Source organism: Bos indicus, chromosome 23, assembly GCF_029378745.1.
Source record: "Bos indicus isolate NIAB-ARS_2022 breed Sahiwal x Tharparkar chromosome 23, NIAB-ARS_B.indTharparkar_mat_pri_1.0, whole genome shotgun sequence".
Taxonomy (NCBI): Eukaryota; Metazoa; Chordata; class Mammalia; order Artiodactyla; family Bovidae; genus Bos; species Bos indicus.
This window is the reverse complement of record NC_091782.1, coordinates 7,785,844-7,810,119: the sequence shown is the minus strand read 5'-3', so window position 1 is coordinate 7,810,119 and position 24,276 is coordinate 7,785,844. Positions and strand designations below refer to the sequence as shown.

Sequence of the window (24,276 nt, the reverse complement as noted above, 5' to 3'; positions counted from 1 at the left end):
ATATCTTATTGAGAGATATGGGTCTGGTGGACCTGAATTCCAAATCTTTTAGATTTTATATGGGCTGTGGTCTTAGATGAGTCATCTGAACTCACCACATAGCCTTTGCTTAATGATTGTTTAGTTATAGGGATTCTGCAAAATTAAATGAGGCAATGCATGTCATTTTCCTAGTTATAGATGTCGGCTCTTATTTTCCATGTTGAGATGGTATTTTGCTTCAATCATTAATTTAAATACATTATTTTCTGGAGACTATAGTAGTACAGTAAGTCCCCTACATATGAACCTTCAGGTTTCAACCTTTCAAAGATGTGAACGTTCATGCCAGCCCCTATATCCCAGCTGTTGTACTGTAGTACTGAACCTTTCAAGGTATTGTACTGTAAATTTGAAAATGTTTCATTTTTTGTGTTTGTTTCTAATGTACATTTTATTTGTATGAAAAGTATTACAAACCTATTATAGTACAGTACCATATAGCCAAATGTATTTGTTGAGTATCTAGGCTAACTTAGTTGGACTTAAAAACAAATTGAACTTACCAACGCGCTCTTGGGACGGAACTTGTTCATATGTGGGGGGCTTACTGTACCAGGTCAACAGAGAGACTCAGGGCTTGAAGGGGCCGAAGCATTGCTTCTTCCATCCCTGGCATTTTTTTATTTTACTTGATTACTCTGTCTTCTTCTGTAGACCCTTTGGTTTGCTTGCAGGGGATGAAGACAGCCTGGTGCTGTGCGCCAGTTTCCCACAGCTCTGGGGCCGGTGGGGAAGCTGCCTGAGACAGGAGCTTTTGAAATGAGAGGAACCTTGAACTTGGCACCCAGAGCAATTCAACACTGGGATTTTGATTATGTCTATGATCCTGATTTCTACAGTTTTCTCATGCTCAACCCCATATACTCTACAAAACTGAACTGGATTACCCCAACTTTTACTTAAAACTTGGAATATTTTATCTTTTGATTCTTTAATATCACTGTATTGGAAAGTGAGGAGAGGGTGATGAAGTTTAAAAAATGAATTTAAGACCTTCTAGTGGCCTCCTAGTTTTCCCATTATGGAGTTAAATTGCTATCACATCTATTCAAAATACTACTTTTTAAACATTATTACCAGATTTTATGTGTTCTGATCACTGTTTTTATAAATGATGCAAGAGACTGTATCAAGTTCAATTAAACTTATTGGCATAATATTTGTTAATTACAGCACCATAAAAAAAGACCCACATTCCTTTGAGAATCAAGCAAAAATACCCCAAATATTTATACAATAGTCTTCCTGTCACAGCATACTGCCAATGAGAAATTTACATATAACTTTGTAAAAAGGAATGTTTTTAAACTCTGAAATGATATACCATATAATTGCCTATAATCCCTAGGCTGATGTTTTACTGTGGTATTTCTTTGCTTCTTATTCTAATAAAACATTAACAGGAAGAGCTAATTTTTTTCTGTCAAAAGCAAGTTGTTGAAGCATAATCATTGTTTCCTTCATTTGATAACATGTCGTTTAACTTAGTAGAACTGGTCTAAAATTATGTCACATTCTTTCCCCTTTTCAACTCCATTCTTACTTTCTGGTTACCCCCCATTCTAGCAATACAAGACCAAGTCCAGCTACAAGGCTTTTGCAGCAATCCCAACAAACACATTGCTTTTGGAACAGAAGGTCAGTGTTGGCTCAAAAGCAGAGTACATTTTGGTGATGTTTTCTAAGATTGCTCATGTTCTTTAGAAAATTTCTGTTTTCAAGTTTTGCATTTACCAAAATAAAATGCTGCTTTTAGTTTAGGATGACATGGTGAAAGCATCTTGGTGAGTAGAATTGGAGACATCATTAATTTATCAGTAGAGTCTGGGTAGGAGCTGTCAGGCAGCTCTGGGAAACTTGATTACATCGTGTATCTCTGAGTATATCCCTGTCCTTTGGAATTTTAAATAATTGTTAAAATTTAAGTGTTTCCAGGATGGTGGTCCCGTGATGATTAAGACTTCGCTTTCCAGTGCAGGAGGTGTGGGTCAGTCCCTGGTTGGGGAGCTGAGATCCCACATGCCTCACAAAAAACCAAGACATAAACCAGAAGCAGGATTATACAAATTCAGTAAAGACTTTAAAAATAAAGTCCCCATAGAAAATCTTAAAAAAATATGTAAGGGTGTCCACTTCTGTTCACATTGATCAGTCGACGGAGTAGAGGTAAAATGGGGTTACATCTGGTCAACTGGCCACCTTTCAAACTGGGTGATTCATAGGTGGCTCAGATGGTAAAAATCTGCCTGCAGTGCAGGACGCACAGGAAATGCAGGTTCAACCCCTGGGTTGGGAAGATGCCCTGGAGGAGGGCCTGGCAACCCACTCCAGTATTCTTGCCTGGAGAATTCCATGGACAGAGTAGCCTAGTGGGCTACAGTTCACGGGGCCAAAGAGAGTTGGACACGACTGAGCGACTAACACTTTCACTTTAACACACTACAGTGGCTTCCACAGGGTGGAAATGCATTAGCCAAGCACCTAACTTAACCTCTTAAATCTGATCACAGTCTGAACATCTTTATCCTTCTCACTGATCTGACCTCCATGAAGGAGATAGAAGGTGGAAATCCTTTCCAGTGACCCAGCTGCTTTCACATGGCTCCAGGGCATTTTTGATTTGCTATTAAGAGTCATAAAGTATAAAATTACAGGATTCTGCTTCGCTGGGTAAATTAAATTAAAGCCTCTTGTTTCACAAGTCCATTACAAAGGCTCTAATGAAGTCCCAGTGGAGGAAATGAATGAAATCAATTACCAAGTTTATGACATAGTATAGTTCCTATGTTATTTTTATGCTATTTATTTAGGCAATATATCTTTGATTGCATGAAGCCCATTTTTGTGTGTGTGTGCAATTATAGTGTTTCAAATAATATTATTATTTGTCAAATGTTAGTATTTCCAACCAGGTGATATTTTGACTACTGGTTTTTGAATATACATGCTAAAATTTTTAGCATGATCTGGAGAATAAAACTGTATGTTCTCATATTCTGTATATTCCTTTGTCTAAAAAATAGGAATTGTTAGTGGGGAATGCTAAGAGGTGTATAAGTGAACATTAGTTGACAGAATCTCTTACATTGTGTATCTCTGATAACGAACTGTTATCCAACTGTGGCCCAGAGTATGCTCTATATATCTGAATCCTTTGAGGTGGGGTGGGAGTTACTTGGTTGCAGGCAGATGGGTAGCTTTTTCCTCTAGCTTCTTTTCCAAATTTTGACCTTTTATGATTCATTGAAGGATAACATAGGGGAATTCCCTGGTGGTCTAGTGGTTAAGACTCTGAGCTTCCACTGCAGGGCACACGGGCTCAGTTCTTGGTTGGGGAACTAATATCCTGCATGCTGCATGCCCACCCCTACTCCCTCAAAAGGGAGGTTTCCAATAGCGGGAGATTTCTGGAGGCATGAGGAAGTGACACCATCACCGTGTCACCAGATACCCCTTATCCTATGTCTAGAGTTACCATGTGGAGTCTTAGTAGAAGTGTTCCTTCACCATAGACCCTCTGCCCATTTAGATGGATGTTTCCAAAATCTGCTCACAAGGGCCTGCCTTCACAGACATGAGAGAAGCTCTTCCCTCACCAGCCATGCAGACTTCCTGGTTTCAGAATTTCTGTCTTTTTCAGTTCAATGGATTTTAAGGATTATACTTTATTAGTCAGTCATTAAAAATGAAGAATGATTAGCTTAATTTCAAATTTCATCAAAACCCATTTCATAAAGTCTTTGGTGGTATTGGTTTTTACTGAACCTAACGCAAGTTCATAAAGGAGAGGGTTTGTGTTTTTAATTTCAAACAAAACATACTCTTCAGTAAAATTATCATTTTTGTTTTTAGTACAACATCTGTAAATATCATGATATCTAATTTAAAATATCTAATGCATTTATGCACCAGGGGTTAGCCTGACTGAGCACACAATACATTTATCTAGTGTGGATAATTGTCTCTTGGCTAAGATATTGTTTTTGGACCACAAATACTTGAATTGCTTCAGGGTCACAGGATATAACATGATGCTTGGTTTTTGTTTTTTTTTTTTTTGGTTGGCTTTCCTATGTTATGTACTCCCCAATGGGAAACTTTACGTTTAAGAATTTTTAACTCATAAAAATATTATCCCAAGATTTTATGAGAGGTTATATATTTTCCATCATATTTCTTGAATTATACTGTGTTGTTTCTTTCATGGTTGTAGTTTTAAAAAAATAAATCCGGTTTATACAATAGAACTCATCCTATGCCATCAAAATCAAAGGGACTAATTTCTGAATCGAGTGGGTAAATTAGGACTATAATAATAAGAGGCTCATCTATTTGGGGGAGGATTTGTAGTTTGGAATATGTTGAATCCCAGAAACTTTTCGGAGATCCCTTTAATATCATGCAGAACAGTACAGTTAAGAGGGGTGATGCCACAGTGTCACTACGGGATTCTGTTAGGGTCCATGCTGGGGACCGCCTTGGAGATGCAATGAACCCATTTACTTCATCTTAAGATAGTTCAGCAATTCTCCCCCAGTCAGATTTCTTATACCATATTTTGTTTTATAGCATACAGTATAATTAATGAGGAACCAGAATCACTTTAAAAAATAATACTGTTTTTTAAAGCAAACTTTTCTCCAAATTGAAATACAGGTATCCCTTCTGATTAGACCTTAAGCTCTCATTGGATCCCCCAACTGGTTTCAGCTTTAATCACCCCTTGATGAAGCCCATAATTTTCAAAAGAGTGCATTTTGTTGACAAGAGATATGAAGTATCTGGTACTTCTGTTCTATAGTTTATTGTCCACATCAAACTTAAATTTATAGCTTATTCCATTTTCTATCATTTCCCCTCCATGAATGTTTAGGAGGGAAGCATTTTTAGCTTAAGCCTTAACTAAGGCTTTACAGGAAAAGATGAATGTCAGGCTTCATATTTTAATGTGTTGGCATCGAGGTCTTTGACTTAATCTCCTGCCAATAATCATCTTCTCCAAGACTGAGATGAGGATGTAATACAAGTGATTATAAAGCAGGAACAAAATAATTAGATGAATTTGCATTCATGACTGTCCTTATTACAATATTTTCAACAATATACCAAGTTCTGTAGAGGAAATAATTTTGATATGGACATTATTTTTTATTCTCCATATGGGTACTGTTATCCTTTTCAGAGAATGTTAAACATCTCTCTCTTATTGACTAATTTTTCTTATCATCTAAGTCCAATAGCAATAGGTAAAAGGTGAAACTGAAGGAAACACATTTATATTCTAAATACATGGATTATTATTTTTATTGTGCAATTATTTTAAGGATAGGAAAGATAAAGGAATGTTTCATTGTAATCAAATAATATGAATATTTATTGTCTCATGGTGATTGCTATTTTTCCATGAAATAATACACTTTTTCTTTGGAAGTATTGTATCTGTTGCCTTCTTCACAAGTATCTCTCGGGATAAAATCAAGGCTACAGTTAGGTACTAATTTTTCCAACAAATGATATTACTGTGCATTTAATTCATAACCTATGTGTGTCTGAAAGAATTTTAGAGTAGATCAGTTTTATAAATAGCACCTATAAACTACAGAATTATTTAAATGAAGATTACAGGAAAAATCATTTTATTTCTCCTGGTGGAAGGAGAATATAAACAGTTGTTTCAAAGACAATAGGGAGGACTATGCTAAAAAAATAGAAAAGTAAAGATTTGAGATATCTTGTCAATGTAAATGTTTTATTCTAAGTTGCCAGTTTAATTTTTTTAAAGGTGACTTTTTAAACTCTAATCAGATTAATCATATGTCTTTGGGTGAGACTATTTTAAGATCAATGCATGTCTTAAAAATTTAACAAAATCTGGTTACTAACTTAAGCATATGGTCTAGACTAGAGTGAGTGTCTTAATTTAGGTTATTTCAAGAAGTAAATGTGTTCCCAATTTGTTTAGCAGTGGAGAAGTGCCCAGGACCCAAGTCTATACTAACTGGTTGCCCTTGGGCAGTTGTCTACCACTCAACTACTCTTTTAAAACACTTACTAAACCATATTTAAATATACATATTGGATTTTTCTTTTTCCCTACTATAAACTGTGAGAAAATGCAGTAGCTTTTGTTAAGCATTCATTGAATAAATTAATTCAGTTTTCACCTGAGTTGCTGCTAAGTCACTTCAGTCGTGTCGGACTCTGTGCGACCCCATAGACGGCAGCCCACCAGGCTCCCCTGTCCCTGGGATTCTCCAGGCAAGAACACTGGAGTGGGTTGCCATTTCTTTCTCCAATGCATGAAAGTGAAAAATGTAAGTGAAGTTGCTCAGTCGTGTCCGACCCTTAGCGACCCCATAGACTGCAGCCTACCATGCTCCTCTGTCCATGGGACTTTCCAGGCAAGAGTACTGGAGAGGGGGTGCCTCACCTGGGTAGGTCTCTAAAATTTCCAATTTTATTTCACAGGATTTTAAGCCAAATTTTTGCTCATAGGATTATAAAAATAAAGATACCTAGTGTATGGTAGTTAGGAGTCTTCCTTTGGGGTAGAATAAGTCTCATGAATGCTAATTCCATGGAAAAGATAGAAAGGGCCTCTGTTACAGGGAAAGTAAGCTGGTTTTAGACTTGGCGCCTTTTAAAGAATACCACGACGGCGGCCATATTGAGTCCTTTAGTGTATCAGACACGGAGCTAAATGCTTTACTATCTTCGCAGCTCTGTAAGGATTTTGATGCTCCAAGATGTCAACTGCATTTCCAAAAGCAGCAGGGTAGTAAGTTGCTGAAATGGACCTCAAGTGGGATCCAGTTACCCCCTGGCTTTTCCCTACTCTGCATGCAACAGTGATGTCAGTGAGCTAATGTGAAATATTCAGCAAGAGATGGTGGTTTTAGATAATTTTTTTATTACTTGCTAAAATATGTTTAAATATTCATTAAATTAGAGCAGCAAAAGCTTTTTTTTTTTTTTTTTTTTTAATGAGGAACAGTTAAAGGGAATTGGGAATGGCTTAGTTCTGACAAGACTTGAGTGAATGAGGATATACAGACCAGCACAATTCCTTAAGTTACTGAAAGAGAGGAGGTGGATTACAGTGGAGGAGGTGCCGGCTGGAAATCAGAAACATCCTTCTGATATCCTTGATTAAATGAAGAAAAAGTCCAGAGGCTTTGCCATTGCGCCTTGATGAATGGATTTGAAACTAGCCTAATGATTTGCCAAAAATCCATTCCTTCTGTGTGTGAGGAACGGATATTTAACCCTCCAAAGATCTTGGGATTACAAACACCAAGTAAATTTCCTCAATTCTTGAAATTTTTAAACCAATCACGTGAAAATAATCTATTGATAAATATTCCTAGATCTTTAAAGAAGCTATACTTTTATAATGGAAACCCCTTTGGCTTACAGTGTACATTTTCCCCCTTTCTTCAGGTCTGAAAGCTATTCTCCGACTAGAGAATCAAAATGAGATTTATTTGCCTGAGAATATCTCCAGTCTTACAAATGGTTTTGTATTAATGACTGAAAATCAAGCAAATCTCTTATGGTTAGAGGATTTTTCTACCCAATTCCTGGTTAACAAAGTATAGCAACATTTGGGTTCTGCCTGAATTGTTTTTGGGAGGTTAATTTTATCATTACTAAAATACAGTACTTACCCATGAAATTTTTGAAATCCAATCCAGTTAGAAAGTCGTGGCATCACAAAAAGTTTACCAGTCTTTTTATATAACTTTTTGTTTGGAAACAGTTTACTTTCTAATTCTGCTTAGAGTGCAACTAATTCTTTCTGTTTTCAGATTTTTAGCACTTAATCCTATCTCCAAAGAGAGCAGGTTCTAATCAGTCTGCTGGTTTAACATATCTTACTTAACACTGACTGCGGTTCCATGAGAACTGCTCCTTTTGGACGAGGAACACCTGTTAAAATGCGTAGGCATATCTCACGAAGACTTTGATTTGCAATGGTGTTCTTGGTTCTTGGCCCTTAATTAGAAAATCATACTGAATTCAGAAACTATTTTTTTCTTAAAGTCAGAAAGAGACTATGTGTCTTTTCAAAAACTGGGCCCCAAAGTTGGTTGTGCTGAGCAAAATATAACAAATTTTAATCAGAATACTTCTAACCATTACTTAAGAATCTTGAAAAATGGGATTCAAAGTATGTTCTCTTTATGCCTTGCTTGGCTATCTTCCAATTTGGTGGAAAATATATGTTTTTATAAAACCTTTTACTGGAGAGTGTTCTGAGAGAACTTCACTTAAAATGAATAAGAAACATCAATACAGTCCTGCTAAGTTGTCAAAAAGCAATCTATGGTTACACTTCATGTTAATAGAGATTTAATGTATGTTTTTTTAATACATTTTGTACCACAGTGGAAAAAAAAAAAGTCTGCTAGGAGTGGATCAAGATGATATACTTGACAGAGAATTCCTTGTCAATAAAAAAATCAATTCTAGAAAATTTCAAGGCTATTTAAACTCGAATAAACCCCCCTCCAAATTTTAATGCAATTTGACAATATTGTCTTCATTTCAAGGTTTCAGCATTGCTGATATATTAATACTACTAGTTATCCTCCTTAATTTTCCAAGTATTCTGTGTAGGTAGTTTTTTTATTCCTTCAGGAAAAATCAATGTTTTAAGTTGTATAATAAAGGATGTGTTTGCTTAGTAAGTTCCTATGAAGTAACCAGGATAATAACCCTATTTGATTTTGGCTAAAATAATATTTGCTCATTATATTAAACTGATCACATACTCAGATCTTTGATGGCAAACAAATTTAATTGAAATGTGGGAAAATAAATTATTTGTTATTTAAAATATTCAGAGTTCAACCTCCTTCCCTAGAGCATTTTACTGAGGTGTATTGAAATCATATTCTTTCTATGATTCATTTAACTCCATTTATTTGTCAGTTCACCCTTCCAGTTCATCCTAAATGTCTTTCCTGAAGACACATCATATGCTGTATCCTGAGGCTACCAAGATAAATGCCACAGTTACATAATGTAGTAGGACAGGTGGTCCAGTAGGATAGAGATACAGTCAAAGAATAATGATGATACAATATTTTTAAATCATGTGTGGAATGATGTGGTATCTCAAGGAGGGAGTGAAAGACTTTGCCTGCTTCAAACGCCAAAAGCCATTAGAAAGGACTTGAATTAAGATCTTTAGGGTGAGTAGGAATTCTAAGTGAGCTGACGGTGGAGGACAGATCCATCTAGGTGGAGTTGATGACGTGTGGTTAGAAGGTTAGAAACCCAAGTCCCTTGTGGTTAAAGAGCAGCATGCAAGGGAGGAGTGGGTAGAAGGTGTTGGTGGAGAGGCAAGGAAGGGCTGGACCAGACTTCTCTCCTAAGGAGTTTGTTCCTAATTCTGATCATTAATTCCTGACTTTTTTCTTTTCTATAATTATTATCATAGAAGCCATATGTGGTGTAAAGCCTAAAACTAAGGCCCAATATTATGTGCTTGGCATCTGGTAGAACTGGGAGGGCCTCAGGTAGCTGAATTACAAGCTCTCTTCCCCATTCTGCTTCTCCAGACGTGGTCCCCCAACTCTCCCTGTCAGACCGACCAGGTGCAGTGTGTAGTTATTCAATCAAGGTGACCACAGCCTTCTAAGGAACCAGGGACATCTCACTTGATCCTGCAAAGCCTGCCTCCCACAGCCCCTGGTTTTTTACTCTTTCCTGAGCACAACTTTTCTGTGGCCCTGATGGGACACACACTCTCTTCCCCTGGGCCATGACCACCTCTGAGTATTGAACTCTGCTTGATTTCACCTGCCCAATGTCATGCATTCAGGGGTCCTAGCACTGTAGAGTGGGAACCCCTTCCCCGCCTCACCCCAACCCACAGGGTAAATAGGAAGCGGTTAGAACACTGTGTCAAGGAAAAATTAAATTGTCTGAACAGCAGCAAGGAGTTGTCTTTATGATATTTTCTGTTCCCTGCTACCTATTATGCATAATTAATTTTAAGTAGGAAGGATGGAGGAGGAAAAGAAAAAAGATACTTTTTTTTTCTATGGTAGGAGAAAGGAAAGCTCAAGCATTTCTATTAGGTGACCATAGCTAGTGTTTTATATTTCATTTAATGTAAAGGAATGGATTTGGAAGAAATAGCTTTCAGACAATTTCCTCTGTGTTATTGAAATAAGGGAGCTAGCCTAACACAATAAATATTCATTTTCTCCCACACCTCAAGGGGGTACAGCTCAACTTGGAGATTCACCGTGGCTCAGTGATGTAATTTCTTTCCATCTCGTATTTTCAGGTATCTGAAGAAGAAAGAGAATGACGAAAAGTCATATCCACCCTTAAGTGACTTTCATCAGAAGTTATGAATCACCTTTGCTCACATTCATTTAGGAAAAGTCAGTCACAAGCCCTAAATTCTTAAGTTCAAGGAAATGTATATCCTTGCCTGAGAAAATGAAGTAATTTGGTGAACCTTAGCCTTGTCTGGCATGATATCCAAATTAGTTCAGGGAAAAAATAAATTACAGTAAATTTAATTTATTAACTTTAATCAATTAAACAATTCAAAATATGAATAAAAATTAAATAGAAAAAGTGAGACAAAGGTAAAACAAATATATTTTAGAAACATGATAATAAATGTTACCTTATATTAAAAGACATTATTAGATCAGATTAAGAAATGAATTCCAGACATTTATAAAAAACACTGATTTCTAATGTTTGGATGCAGAGAGTTGGAAATAAAAAGGCAATGATATAGTAAAAAGTACTAATAAAAACATTTGATTGTATCAGGCAAAATAGAGATTAAGAGCCAAAGTACTGTTACGGATATGGAGAGACACTTCATAAATACAAATATTTAATTCATGAAGAATGTATGCTTCTTCTAACTATGAAGGTAGCTAATAAAATGACTTCAAACAACATTGAGCAAAATTGCTAAGATCACAAGGAGAAATTAACAATTATGTCATATTTTATGATTTCAATTGTTAATAAGAATGAACATGCATAAGAATGTAATAAAGCTAAACATGATTTGGAAAAAACAATGAAAAATTTTGATCTGATACATACACACACATACACATGGAACTCTGCAGCCAACAATTAGAGAATAGATATTATGGAATATTTACATAAAACTTATGTCTTATACCATAAATCTCAAACTACATAAGAAATTACAACTTTGAAGAAATTCTTTGGTTCTAACTAAATAAGTAGTAATTTAAAAATTGGATAAAAAACTTATATTCCTAAAAATTAGAAAGAAAAACTACTTTGAAGTAACTCTTAAGTCTAAGGAAACTTAATGGAAATATTAAAAAAATATGTTTAGCATTGTATAATAGTGATCGTATACATATCATAACTTGCAGAATGCCACAAAAAGGATTCTTTGAGGGAAAAAAGGATAAATCCAAAGACTATAGCAAGAAGTAAATAGTGAGTCATAAGCAGAAATGACTGAAATGGAATGAGTATGCCAAAGATCAAAGCCAAAAATTAGTCCAATTAAGAGATTAGAAATGGATAATCCTACCTGGAATTTGATTAAGAAAAAAGCAGGTAGACACAAATATTAGACATGATGAAGGAGAGAGACCAAGATGGCAACATGGATGGCTTCTGAACTCCTCTCCTCCCAATGATAGGCTGAATGTGCAAACTGCACGTGGAGAAATTCCCCCCGAGAGAAATCCAGAACCCAGCTGAGTGACTCCAACATCTCAGATTCATAAGAAAATACCCACATCAAACCTGGCAGGAAAGCTGAGATACACTCTTGCCATTAACCCTGCCCCTGGTACAGTGTCAAACAATTGCGAGGGCAACTCCAGCTCCCAGTTCCTCCCTTAGGTTTTAGGCTGAACATCGAGTGTCCCAACTTTTAAGGTTCCCACCTAAGGGAAAAGCCCCTCAAATGTTTACCTTGAAAAGCCAGTGGGGTGCCGATAGGAGTTATATGGTTTCTTATATTGGAGGTACTAGTTCAACAGCAGAATGTAGACATTTGTGGGCAATGCCTCCGTGTCAGACAGTAGCTCATGAAATGATTCCAAGATTATTCTTCTTGGAAACATTGAGACATCCAGAGCTTTCTTTGAATTCAGACTTTACTATCTGTATATTTGACTAAAAGCCTCACATGAGAACCATTTCATTTATTATCACTAGGCACTAGACGAACCAGCCAAGACGGACAGCATTTCGAAGGACAGCACCTTAGACCCACCTCTGGAGGTAATGGCTTCAGATCCACCCCTGCTTTTGAAATACAATCCGGAAACTCTTTGCTAACACAGTACCTGGTTTCAATTCTTCCAGTTGTGTTCCCCTGCACAACTCAGGCAGCAAACTGAAGAGCTCTGTGCTACCATTGATAAGGTCTTACAGGATTCCTTGTCTATGGTAATGCCTTAGACTAGACCATGCAATTCAAACCTTTGCTTCGCTTCACTTCATTTCCCTCTGCTTGACTAGGCTGGATGCATCCTAAGCTTTTCCTTTTTTTTTTTTTTTTTCCCTAGCATTCTTCTGATTCTCCTTCAAGTTCCCTACAGACTTTTTTGGGTTCTGACACAATCAAAGTATGTATATATATATTTAATTTAATTTATTCAACCATAAGAGTTACTAGGTTAATGATTTTTAAAATAAAGGTCAAGGCCCAATAGTGATTTGGGGAATTAGTGGACAGCAACCAGTATAGTGTTTTTTTGTGTGTGTTTTTTGTTAGCAAACAGCATTTTAAAAATAGGATAGCAAGAGAGTTCCCTGGTGGTGCAGTGGATAAGAATCGCCTGCCAGTGCAGGGGACACAGGTTTGCTCCCTGATGTGGGACGATTGCATGTGCTGTGAACAACTAAGCCTCTGCTCTACAACCATTGAACTCATGCTCTGCGGCTCACAAGCCACAGCTGATGAGCCGGCGTGCTGCAGCTACTGAAGGCTGTGTGTTCTAGGGCCCACAAGTTGCAGCTACTGAGCCTGTGTGCCTAGAGCCTGTGTTTTGCAACAAAAGAAGCCACCACAATGAGAAGACCAAGGGCGGCAACTAGAGAGTGGCTCCCACTCGCTACAACTAGAGAAAGCCCACATGCAGCAATGAAGACCCCAAACAGCCAGAAAAATAAATTCGAAATAAATTTTAAAAAGATAATGTGCTGATGATTATTTTAAAAATATAACTGTAAGAATGTAAACTATCCATCAGACTCTATTATTCCAACCAGTGGGTGGATATTGTTGCTATTTCTTTCAATTTGTTTACATGTAGAGGTATAGGCTTGTGTGTACAGGCTGGAGTAAAATCTGTTTCTATCTGTAGGTTACATTCAAAACAGTTTAGAAGCCAAAATATGGGGCTATGTTGTCATATGTTGACATTTCAAATATGGAATTGCATGTAGAGTTTGTGGCTCATTCTAATCAGAAACCATAGCTTCAGTCCTTATGTAATTCACAACCCTTAGACTTTGAAGAAATGGAAAATGAGGTAAGGTCTTTCATTAGTCTAATGACTAATGAGGTAAGAGCTTTCATTAGTCTAAGAGCTTTCAGTCAGTTCAGTTGCTCAGTCGTGTCTGACTCTTTGCAACCCCATGGACTGCAGCACTCCAGGCCTCCCTGCCCTTCACCAATCCCCACAGCTTGCTCAAACTCATGTCCATCAAGCTGGTGATGCCATCCAACCATCTCATCCTCTGTCATTCCCTTTCTCCTCCTGCCTTCAATCTTTCCCACCTTCAGGGTCTTTTCCAATGAGTCGGTTCTTCATATCAGGTGGCCAAAGTACTGGAGCTTCAGCTTCAGAATCAGTCCTTCCAATGAATATTTTGGACTGATTTCCTTTAGGATTGACTGGTTTGATCTCCTTGCATCCAAGGGACACTCAAGAGTCTTCTCCAACACCACAGTTCAAAAGCATTAATTCTTCAACACTCAGCCTTCTTTATGGTCCAGCTCTCACATCTGTACATGGCTACTGGAAAAACCATGGCTTTCACTAGATGGACCTTTGTCAGCAAAGTAATATCTCTGCTTTTTAATATGATGTCTAGGTTGGCCATAACTTTTCTTCCAAGGAGCAAGCGTCTTTATTTCTGGAATTCTTTTCTTTTGGTTGACTAAATTTATTTCCTTGTTCTTTGACTCAGACAGACTGAATCCTGGATATTTTATATTATTTGAGGACTACTAAAGCATTATTTGTTATTATTAAATATTTCCTTCTTATTATATAGCTATTTTCATTCATTGGGATAAAATTTACATTTCTCCAAATTATTTTTTTGAATATTTTGTATAGATCCACTTATCCAAATTTTAAAATGATTGTGGTTTTTCTTTTATTGTTAATTGTTAGTTTTTTAGGCCAGTCTTATTTTGTCCCTTGGAATTAGTATAAATGCTTTTTTGCCTATTCTTTTTCAAAATTAGAATTATATATATATATATATATATAAAGTAGATTGCATTTATTTTAAATTTTTTATTAGAGTATAGTTGACTTACAATGTCATGTTTAAAGTAGATTTTAAATGTATAGAATTGCCTATGATTAAAAGTATTCCTAACTTTCAATTGGAACATTATAGACAAATATCCTTTAATAATGACATTGAAGCCAGGTAATTAATCGGTCTGTATGAAGAATTATATTTTCACAGAGAGGACCTGCAAATAGTTACATCTTCTCTATTTGTAACCTATTTTGTTGTATATTCTTTATGTCTTTTAATCTAAAGACGGGAAGTTTTGATTTGCCAGAGCTACGGAATAAATTTTAGGTATTTTTTTTCCGTTTCATTTGTTAAACATATAAAAATACCCCATATTACATTAAATGTAACAGGGATAGGATTTAAGAAATAATGTGAGTAATCATCTATATTATTTATTTATTTAACAAATATTTAATGCTTATAAGTTAAAACTGCATTATTCCAGGCCATTAAGTTTAAGGCAAGTATTTTATTTAGCAAATACTTGTTAGTGATGGGCTTGGCACTGTGAGGCACCATGGTGATAAAGGTGAGGGAGGCAGAGCAGCTTGACAGGGTACTTAGTTGTGTTCTTAACTGGAGTATAGTTGACTTACAATGTTGTGTTTTTCAGGTTATAGCACAGTGATTTAGTTAATATATGTGTATATATATTTATATAAATATATATATTTAGGTATAATATGCACAGATATTCTTTTTCAGATTCTTTTTCCTTATAGGTTGTTATAAAATATTAAGTATAGTAGTATTGTATTGGTATTATACAGTAGAACCTTATTTTTATCTATTTGATATATATTAATAGGAGTGTATATATGTTAATTCTAATCTCCTAATGTACCCCTCCCCCACCCACTTTCCCCTTTAGTACCCACAACTTTGTTTTCTGTCTGTGGATCTGTTTCTGCTTCGTAAATAAATTCGCTTGTATCTTTTTTTCATATGCCACTTATAAATGATACCGTATGGTATTTGTCTTTGTCTGAGTTGCTTCATTTAGTATAATTGCTAGGTCCATCCATGTTGTTGCAAATGGAATTCTTTCATTATTTTTTATGGCTGAGTAATTTATTATTGTATATATGTACTGCATCTTCTTTATCAATTCCTCTCTCAATGGACATTTAGGTTGCTTTCATGTCTTGACTCGGAGAAGGCGATGGCACCCCACTCCAGTACTCTTGCCTGGAAAATCCCATGGACGGAGGGGCCTGGAAGGCTGCAGTCCATGAGGTCGCTGAGGGTCGGACACGACTGAGCGACTTCACTTTCACTTTTTACTTGCATGCATTGGAGAAGGAAATAGCAACCCACTCCAGTGTTCTTGCCTGGAGAATCCCAGGGGCGGGGGAGCCTGGTGGGCTGCCGTCTATGGGGTCGCACAGAGTTGGACACGACTGAAGTGATTCAGCAGCAGCAGCAGCAGCAGTAGCATGTCTTGACTATTGTAAATAGTGCTGCGATGAACATTGGGTGTATGTATTTTTTCAAACTAGAATTTTCTCTGGACGTATGCTCAGGAGTGGATTGCAGGGTCATATGGTAGCTCTATTGTTAGTTTTTTAAGGAATCTCTGTAATGTTCTCCATAGTGGATGCACCAGTTTACACTCCTACCAACAATGCAAGAGGGTTCCAGTTTCTCCACTCTGAGAGGTGTACTTTGGATATAGCAGTCTGAAAATAGGATTCAAACTGAGACCAAGATGGAAAGAAGCCAGTCATATAAAGATCAGGGATAATCAATTTCAGGAAGAGGAGTAAGGATTTGCAGATGTCCTGACAGGAAAGAGCTCAGTGTGTGCGTGTGACGAAGGCCAGTGTGGCTGCAGGGTGGTAAGCCTGGGGTGAACAGTGGGAAATGAGCTGAGAAGACAGGGGCAGGGCTGGTGAGGACACTTACATGCCATGGCATGAAGTTTGAGTTCCATGGGAAAATGTGAAGATATAAAAATATGGGGGGAAGGCAATGGCACCCCTTTCCAGTACTCTTGCCTGGAAAATCCCATGGGCTGCGAAGCCTGGTAGGCTGCAGTCCATGGGGTTGCTAAGAGTTGGAAACGACTGAGCAACTTCACTTTCACTTTTCACTTTCATGCATTGGAGAAGGAAATGGCAACCCACTCCAGTGTTCTTGCCTGGAGAATCCCAGGAACGGGGGAGTCTGGTGGGCTGCCGTCTATGGGGTCGCACAGAGTCGGACATGACTGAAGCAACTTAGCAGCAGCAGCAGCAGCAGTAGGAAACCGCTGAGAAAGATCCTGATGGCTGCTGTAAGGAGGCTACCGAGGCTAGGAGGAGCAGTGATGGTGATCTCGATGGAGTGGGTGCAGAGGAGTTGCAGAGAAGAACTAGGTGTGAAAGAGATCTTGCAGGCTTGCTTGGGTTTGGATGTGAGTAGAGAAGCAGAGGAGAATCTTGGAAGAGCTCCTGGTCTCTGCATCGAGTGCAGACAGGGAGATATAATGTGGAAGATGAAGAGGCTATGTTTGTTTGGACAGGATAAATTCAAGGTATGTGTCAAGCAGGCCTTAAGCCTGTGTATCTGGCAATGGTAGGAGGGCTGGGGAGGGGTCGACTAATATTTGGATGTTGTGGGCACCCCGTATGAAGATCCCAGGAAGGAAACATGGTGGGTCCAATCATGGAGAATGGAATCCACTCTGAGAGCAAAGTCAGGGCAGCATGGAAGCTACAAGAGCACAGCATTCAAGAGAATGTGAACGCGGTGACAGCTGCCAAGGAAAGAGAATAAATAAGCCTTCAGTGGGGTTTATTAGATTTGACTCTGATTTTGAAACTATACTGTTGTTGCTTATATGTTGTTCTATCTTACCTTTGCTATTTTTCTAGCCTTTATTAGCATATACAGATCTTTTGAACTTAAGGCTATTCTTTTGATTTTTTAATTTATTTTGAAATTTTTTCAGTCAGTTCAGTCACTCAGTCGTGTCTGACTCTTTGCAACCCCACGGACTGCAGCACGCCAGGGCTCGCTGTCCATCACCAACTCCCTCAGTTTACTCAAACTCATGTCCATTGAGTCGGTGATGCCATCCAACCATCTCATCCTATGTCATCCCTTTCTCCTCTCGCCTTCAATCTTTCCCAGCATCAGAATCTTTTCCAATGAGCCAGCTCTTCGCATCAGGTGGTCAAAATATTGGAGTTTCAGCTTCAGCATCAGTCCTTCCAATGAACATTCAGGACTGATTTCCTTTAGGATGGACTGGTTGGATCTCCTTGCAGTCCAAGGGGCTCTCAAGAGTCTTCTCCAACACCACAGTACAAAAGCATCAGTTCTTCAGTGTTCAGCATTCTTTATAGTCCAATGCTCACATCCATACATGACCACTGGAAAAATCATAGCCTTGACTAGATGGACCTTTGTTGGCTTTTTAATATGCTATCTAGTTTGGTCATAACTTTTCTTCCATGGAATAAGCGTCTTTTTATTTCATGGTTGCAGTCACTGTCTGCAGTGATTTTGGAGCCCAAAAAATAAAGTCAGCCACTGTTTCCACTGTTTCCCCATCTATTTCCCATGAAGTGATGGGACCAGATGCCATGATCTTCGTTTTCTGAATGTTGAGCTTTAAGCCAACTTTTTCACTCTCCTCTTTCACTTTCATCAAGAGGTTCTTTAGTTCTTATTCACTTTCTGCCATGAGGGTGGTGTCATCTGCATATCTGAGGTTATTGATATTTCTCCTGGCAATCTTGATCGCAACTTGGGCTTCATCCAGCCCAGCATTTCTCATGATGTACTCTGCATAGAAGTCAAGGTGACAATATACAGCCCTGACGTACTCCTGTTCCTATTTGGAACCAGTCTGTTGTTCCATGTCCAGTTCTAACTGTTGCCTCCTGACCTGCATATAGGTTTGTCAAGAGGCAGGTCAGGTGGTCTGGTATTCCCATCTCTTTCAGAATTTTCCACAGTTTATTGTGATCCACAGTCAAAGGCTTTGGCATAGTCAATAAAGCAGAAGTAGATGTTTTTCTGGAACTCTCTTGCTTTTTCGATGATCCAGAGAATGTTGGCAATTTGATCTCTGGTTCCTCTGCCTTTTCTAAAACCAGCTTGACCATCTGGAGGTTCATGGTTCACACATTGTTGAAACCTGGCTTGGAGAATTTTGAGCATTACTTTACTAGCGTGTGAGATGAGTGCAATTGTGAGGTAGTTTGAGCATTCTTTGGCATTGTTTCTCTTAGGGATTGGAATGAAAACTGACCTTTTCCAGTCCCATGGCCACTGCTGAGTTTTCCATGTTTGCTGACATATTGAGTGCAGCACTTTCACAGCATCATCTTTTAGGATTTGAAATAGCTGAGTTGAAATTCTATCACCTCCACTAGCTTTATTTGTAGTGATGCTGCCTAAGGCCCGCTTGACTTTACATTCCAGGATGTCTGGCTCTAGGCGAGTGATCACACCATCATGATTATCTGGGTCGTGAAGATCTTTTTTTATAGTTTTTCTATGTATTCTAGCCACCTTTTCTTAATATCTTCTGCTTCTGTTAGGTCCACACCATTTCTGTCCTTTATTGTGCCCATCTTTGCATGAAATGTTCCCTTGGTATCTCTAATTTTCTTGAAGAGATCTCTAGTCTTTCCCATTCTGTTGTTTTCCTCTATTTCTTTGCATTAATCCCTGAGGAAGGCTTTCTTATCTCTCCTTGCTATTCTTTGGAACTCTGCATTCAGATGGTGATATCTTTCCTTTTCTCCTTTGCTTTTGGCTTCTCTTCTTTTCTCAGCTCTTTGTAAGGCCTCCTCAGACAGCCATTTTGCTTTTTTGCATTTCTTTTTCTTAGGGATGGTCTTGCTCCCTGCCTCCTATACAATGTCATGAACCTCCACCCATATTTCATCAGGCACTCTGTCTATTAGATCTAGTCCCTTAAATCTATTTCTCACTTCCACTGTATAATCATTAGGGATTTGATTTAGGTCATACCTTAATGGTCTAGTGGTTTTCCCTACTTTTGACACTCATAAAAATCATATTTATTTTTTCTGGCACCATCCAGGAAAAAAAGAAAACAACCAGAGAAAAAACTTTTACACCAAACCTACTTTTTCTTTTTTCAATTTAATTTTGTGTACACCTTCTTTTATTTTTTAAAGTCCCTTCTTTTTTATTTTCTAAATTAAATTTCATTAATTAATTTTTTGGAGTATTGTTGCTTTACAATAATGTGTTAGTTCCTGCTGTGTGACAAGGTGAATGTATAACGTGTACAAATATATCCGTTCTTTGAATTTTTTTTGCATTTAGGACACCACATGGAAGGCTGTTCTTTTTAGTCTTGTGTGAAAACACTGACCTGATAAGCATAATGTATCTGCAGTTTTTCCTCCATGTTTTCCTAGATATACTTTGTTATTTTTTAAATTTTACTATTTTCTATTACTTTTTATCTTTTGTAGGCTCTTATTTTCTTCAAGACAACATTTTTCTGAATATCACTTTTATATTTAATCTGGAATTCTGTTGATCTGGGACCTTAAGCCATTAACAGTTATTGCAATTCTTCTTCTACTAGGATGAGTTCCTGTCATCTTAGTGTATATTTTCTACTTAAAATGTTTTCTTTTGGATATTTTGACATTTATTGGTTTGAAAATGAAGAAAATTTCAGTTTGCATTTTTGTTACTGTTCATAATTAGATGTAAATTATTAAAAACAATAACTGTGCTGATTTTCCTATCAATTTTCAGACTTACAAGTGTATTTTTCCAAAATTAAATACCACAGCATTTTCCACTTTCCAGTTTCAACCAAGAGCTCTATATATGTACATATATACACACACAGTTTGCTAATATCTTTTGGACCTCTATATTTGAATTTTAATGGTGATATTTTTCTTGATTTATTCTTTATTTAGATGCTTAATCTTTATTTAGATCCTGATTTCTGAAAGATTCATAGATTTTTCCTAGATTTATTTTTCTTTTTTAACTCCTGCTGAAAAGTGTATTCTGATTCTATTGCCGGTATTCCTAAGATTAGCATTTTACCCTTTCTTTTAAATTATAGCTTTGCCAGATATAAAATTATAGGTCCCCTTTTCTCAACAGATTTTTGACCTAGATTCTTTCTTGTCAACAACATAACTTGTGAAATGTTTTGTCCGTATGATATTTACTCCACCACTGCAGAGTGATCATTCACAGAGTAGCACTGTAATCTTTTAGAATTTTGTCTCTGTGATGTTACTGATTTTTCCTATTATGCGTCTAAGTGTGTGTGTGTGTTTTCTTTTATGTGTCTGAGTTGATCCTCTCTTTAGCCTTTCATCTCAAGTTTTCAGTCTCGTCCTCCCCTCACATTTAGGATATTTGTAGTCATTATCTTTTCAAATGTTCCTTTCTTCCTAGGGCTCTCACTGTGTGATTTTGTCACTGTTGTTTCTATATTCCATGTCTTCATCTTTACATTTTTTTTTTTTTTTCTATTTATTGTTTCCTAATTCTTCCAAGAAGATTCCTTGGTCTGATATTCCAGTTCAAGAATTTGTTCACTATCTATTCTCTTCTTCAGTCTTTATGTTCAGTTCTTTTTTGTAGCTTATGTAATTCTGTTTTAAAAGTCAGGTTCATTGGGGTATAATTACCCATTGTAAAATTTACCCATTTAGTGTACAATGCTATGAGTTTTGACAAAGCATATAGTTATGTAACCACCACCACATCCAAGATGCAAAACTTCCATCAAATAAAACGCTTTCCACGTGCTGCTTTGTCGTCTATTTCTCCCTGCAACCCAGGTTCACGTGTATGTGAAAAAGTGAAAGTGAAAGTCGCTCAGTAGTGTCCGACTCCTTACAACCCCATGGACTGTATATTCTCCGGGACAGGATACTGGAGTGGGTAGCCTTTCCCTTCTCCAGGGGATATTCCCAACTCAGGCATGGAACCCAGGTCTGCCTCATTGTAGGCAGATTCTTTACCAGCTGAGCCACAAGGGAAGCCATTGTATCCATAGCTAATTCTTCATTTTTATTGTAATGTGCTTGATGTATAAATTTATTTCATAGTTTATAATGAAATCAGTTAGCTTGATTGAGAAAGTTCCTCTAGCCATGTTTTACATCTCAAGTGCAAATTTGGAGGAAATATATAATGTGATCCATCTATGTTTTTATTGTTAGTTTTTGTGAGTTTGTGTCACAAGGAGAGAAAGAAGCAAGATAAATTAAGATATTAAAATGACTGAGAATATGAAGCATATGTAATGGAGCTGGGAAGGCTCATTAATTTGGAAGTCTCAGTGAGGCTGAAGAAATGTTGTGTTGGGATGTTTGAGAAATGAAGATGGTAGATGGGAAGTAGAGTTCTAAAAGACAGATGTGAGAAATGAAATTTCAGAAGTTTCCCATTTGTGAAGGTCACATCTAGGAACAGTCCTGGGAGCTGATGATTGAAACGGAGCAGATGAGGATGTTTTTGGACTTGAACAGCTCAAAGAATTGAGGGATAGAGACTTCTGTGTGAATCCTGAAATTGTGTGAGGAACTATTATGATCCATGAGTGAACGTCATCAATAAATAAGATATAATTTCTTCAAAACTGATTGATAACAACAATAAAGAGAATAATAAAGTGAAAGTAAAGCTTAGTGAAATAAATTTCAAAGGAACAGGAGGTTTTGTATAGAATAGATGGAGTACTGGTTAGAAAGTCTTAATAGGAAAAGAAAGGTGAACACATATCCCAGAAGTTAAATCTTTTAATATTTTTTTGATTACTTCAGTACCATAATTGTTTTTATTTTCATACAGATGCCTACAACTCTTCCAAGAGCAGCTGGTCGAGAAACCAAATATGTAAGTCGCTTTATAATCATACATACTGCTGTCGTAATGGGTGCTTGGGCATGCTTTGGGGTGAACTCAATTATACAATCATCTGAGCTGAATTAGTTGAATTTTTCATAAATGGAAGAGTTAGGATGGTGTGATTGGCCGAGAGGTGGAAAAATCAGTTATTTCAAGTAAGTATATTGACTGAATTCCTTCTTTTTTTTTTTAAAATTTTATTTTATTTTTAAACTTTACATAATTGTATTAGTTTTGCCAAATATCAAAATGAATCCGCCACAGGTATACATGTGTTCCCCATCCTGAACCCTCCTCCCTCCTCCCTCCCCATTCCTTCTTAAGTGAGGTTCTTAAGTGAGGTCTTATTTATCTGATTAGTTTGGCTGAATCAAACAGAACTCTAGTACCTGCTTTCTGTCTTTCTAATTACCTGTGCTTAGATAGCATTTTCATTTTTGTAATGTTTTATGATGCTTATTATGATAGAGTCCACTCATATACTTGAAATATTAAGATTTGTCTATTTCCAATGGGATTGCCAGTTTAGTTGATTTTGACTAGTTTGCTGCTTTCTTGAATTTAATTTTTTTTTTATTTTTTATTTATTTTATTTATTTATTTATTTTAAATTTTATTTTATTTTTAAACTTTACAATATTGTAGTAGTTTTGAGGGAGGAGGGTTCAGGATGGGGAACACGGGTATACCTGTGGTGGATTCATTTCGATGTTTGAATTTAAATTTTTAACAAAGAAATCAGTCCCACTTTTGAGCAAAAGTGTATTAATAATGAGCATGTAGATATAAACTCACACACTTGATTCAATAAGTTGTGGTGAGCTGGCTCTGAATGTGCCATATGCACACACATAGCTTCACCCCATTCCTACTCTCTATTCACTAAATAACCCATCATGCAGTCAAATTCTGCATCTGACCAAACATATTCTGGTGTAAATAAGACTGTTCCCTAAGGAAGTGTTTAAAATTTAATTTAAAACAAACCAGCAAACTATTCCTTTTAGTTTATATTTTCGAGTATCATCATCATCATTCAGAGTCAATTAGTAAATAAATTTTGTGACCAATCTTCTTTCAGTGTATACATTTCTGCCTTCATCTGAACCTTCCCAAGGCAGATAATGAATTGAGTGAAGTTACTCAGCTTCATCACATTCAGGAAGTGATGTTTAGGGGGTATGGATAGGAACACTGCTTAGAACATTATTTAGAAGTTTCACTGTTATTTTCTGTTATTCCTGGAAGTTATTTGAAGCAAATACTTTAAAAAGTGGAGGCATTTGGTGGCTATTTGTTGTTTTTGTTCAGTCGTCCAGTCGTGTCCGGCTCTTTGCACACCCCATGGACTGCAGCATGCCAGGCCTCCCTGTCCCTCCCATCTCCTGAAGTTTGCCCAAGTTCACGTCCAGTGTTGCTGCTTGCTCCAGAATCCTGGAAAGTCATTTAACCTGTCTGTGCCTTAGATTTTTTTTAATCTATAATATTGACTTCTCCAGTGGCTCAGCAGGTAGAGAATCTGCCTGCAGTGCAGGAGACACAGGAGACTCGGGTTCAGTCCCTGGTTGGGAAGATCCCCTGGAGAAGGAAATGGTGACCCACTCCAGTATTATTGCCTGGAAAATTCCATGGAAGAGGAGCCTGGTGGGCTACAGTCCATGGGGTCACAAAGAGGCAGACACGACTGAGTGACTAACACTTTCAAAATTGGGATACTAATGGTTGATGTAAGATTTACAATGGTTAATGTATGAAAAGTCCTTAATGTAGTCCTGACACAGATATGAGTCAATAAATGATTGTTCTTCCCTTCCTTCTTTTTTTCCCCTTTGTCTATGTGTCTCCACTTCTCTT

At 37.2% G+C, this 24,276-nt stretch overlaps 1 protein-coding gene across 21 annotated transcripts in view; it reads left to right on the top strand.

The window, feature by feature from the left end:
- MLIP (muscular LMNA interacting protein) overlaps positions 1–24,276 on the top strand; it is a 295,306-nt gene that overhangs the window by 186,813 nt on the left and 84,217 nt on the right. For 15 of the 21 annotated variants that reach the window (XM_070777791.1, XM_070777786.1, XM_070777789.1 and 12 more), the window contains 5 exons: positions 1,609–1,680; positions 12,235–12,300; positions 12,385–12,468; positions 12,588–12,647; positions 22,366–22,410. In XM_070777791.1, coding sequence (XP_070633892.1) covers positions 1,609–1,680; positions 12,235–12,300; positions 12,385–12,468; positions 12,588–12,647; positions 22,366–22,410 — 327 coding nt within the window. The remainder of the gene's footprint in view (positions 1–1,608; positions 1,681–12,234; positions 12,301–12,384; positions 12,469–12,587; positions 12,648–22,365; positions 22,411–24,276) is intronic. The other 6 variants (XM_070777774.1, XM_070777777.1, XM_070777780.1 and 3 more) reach the window with 6 other exon arrangements.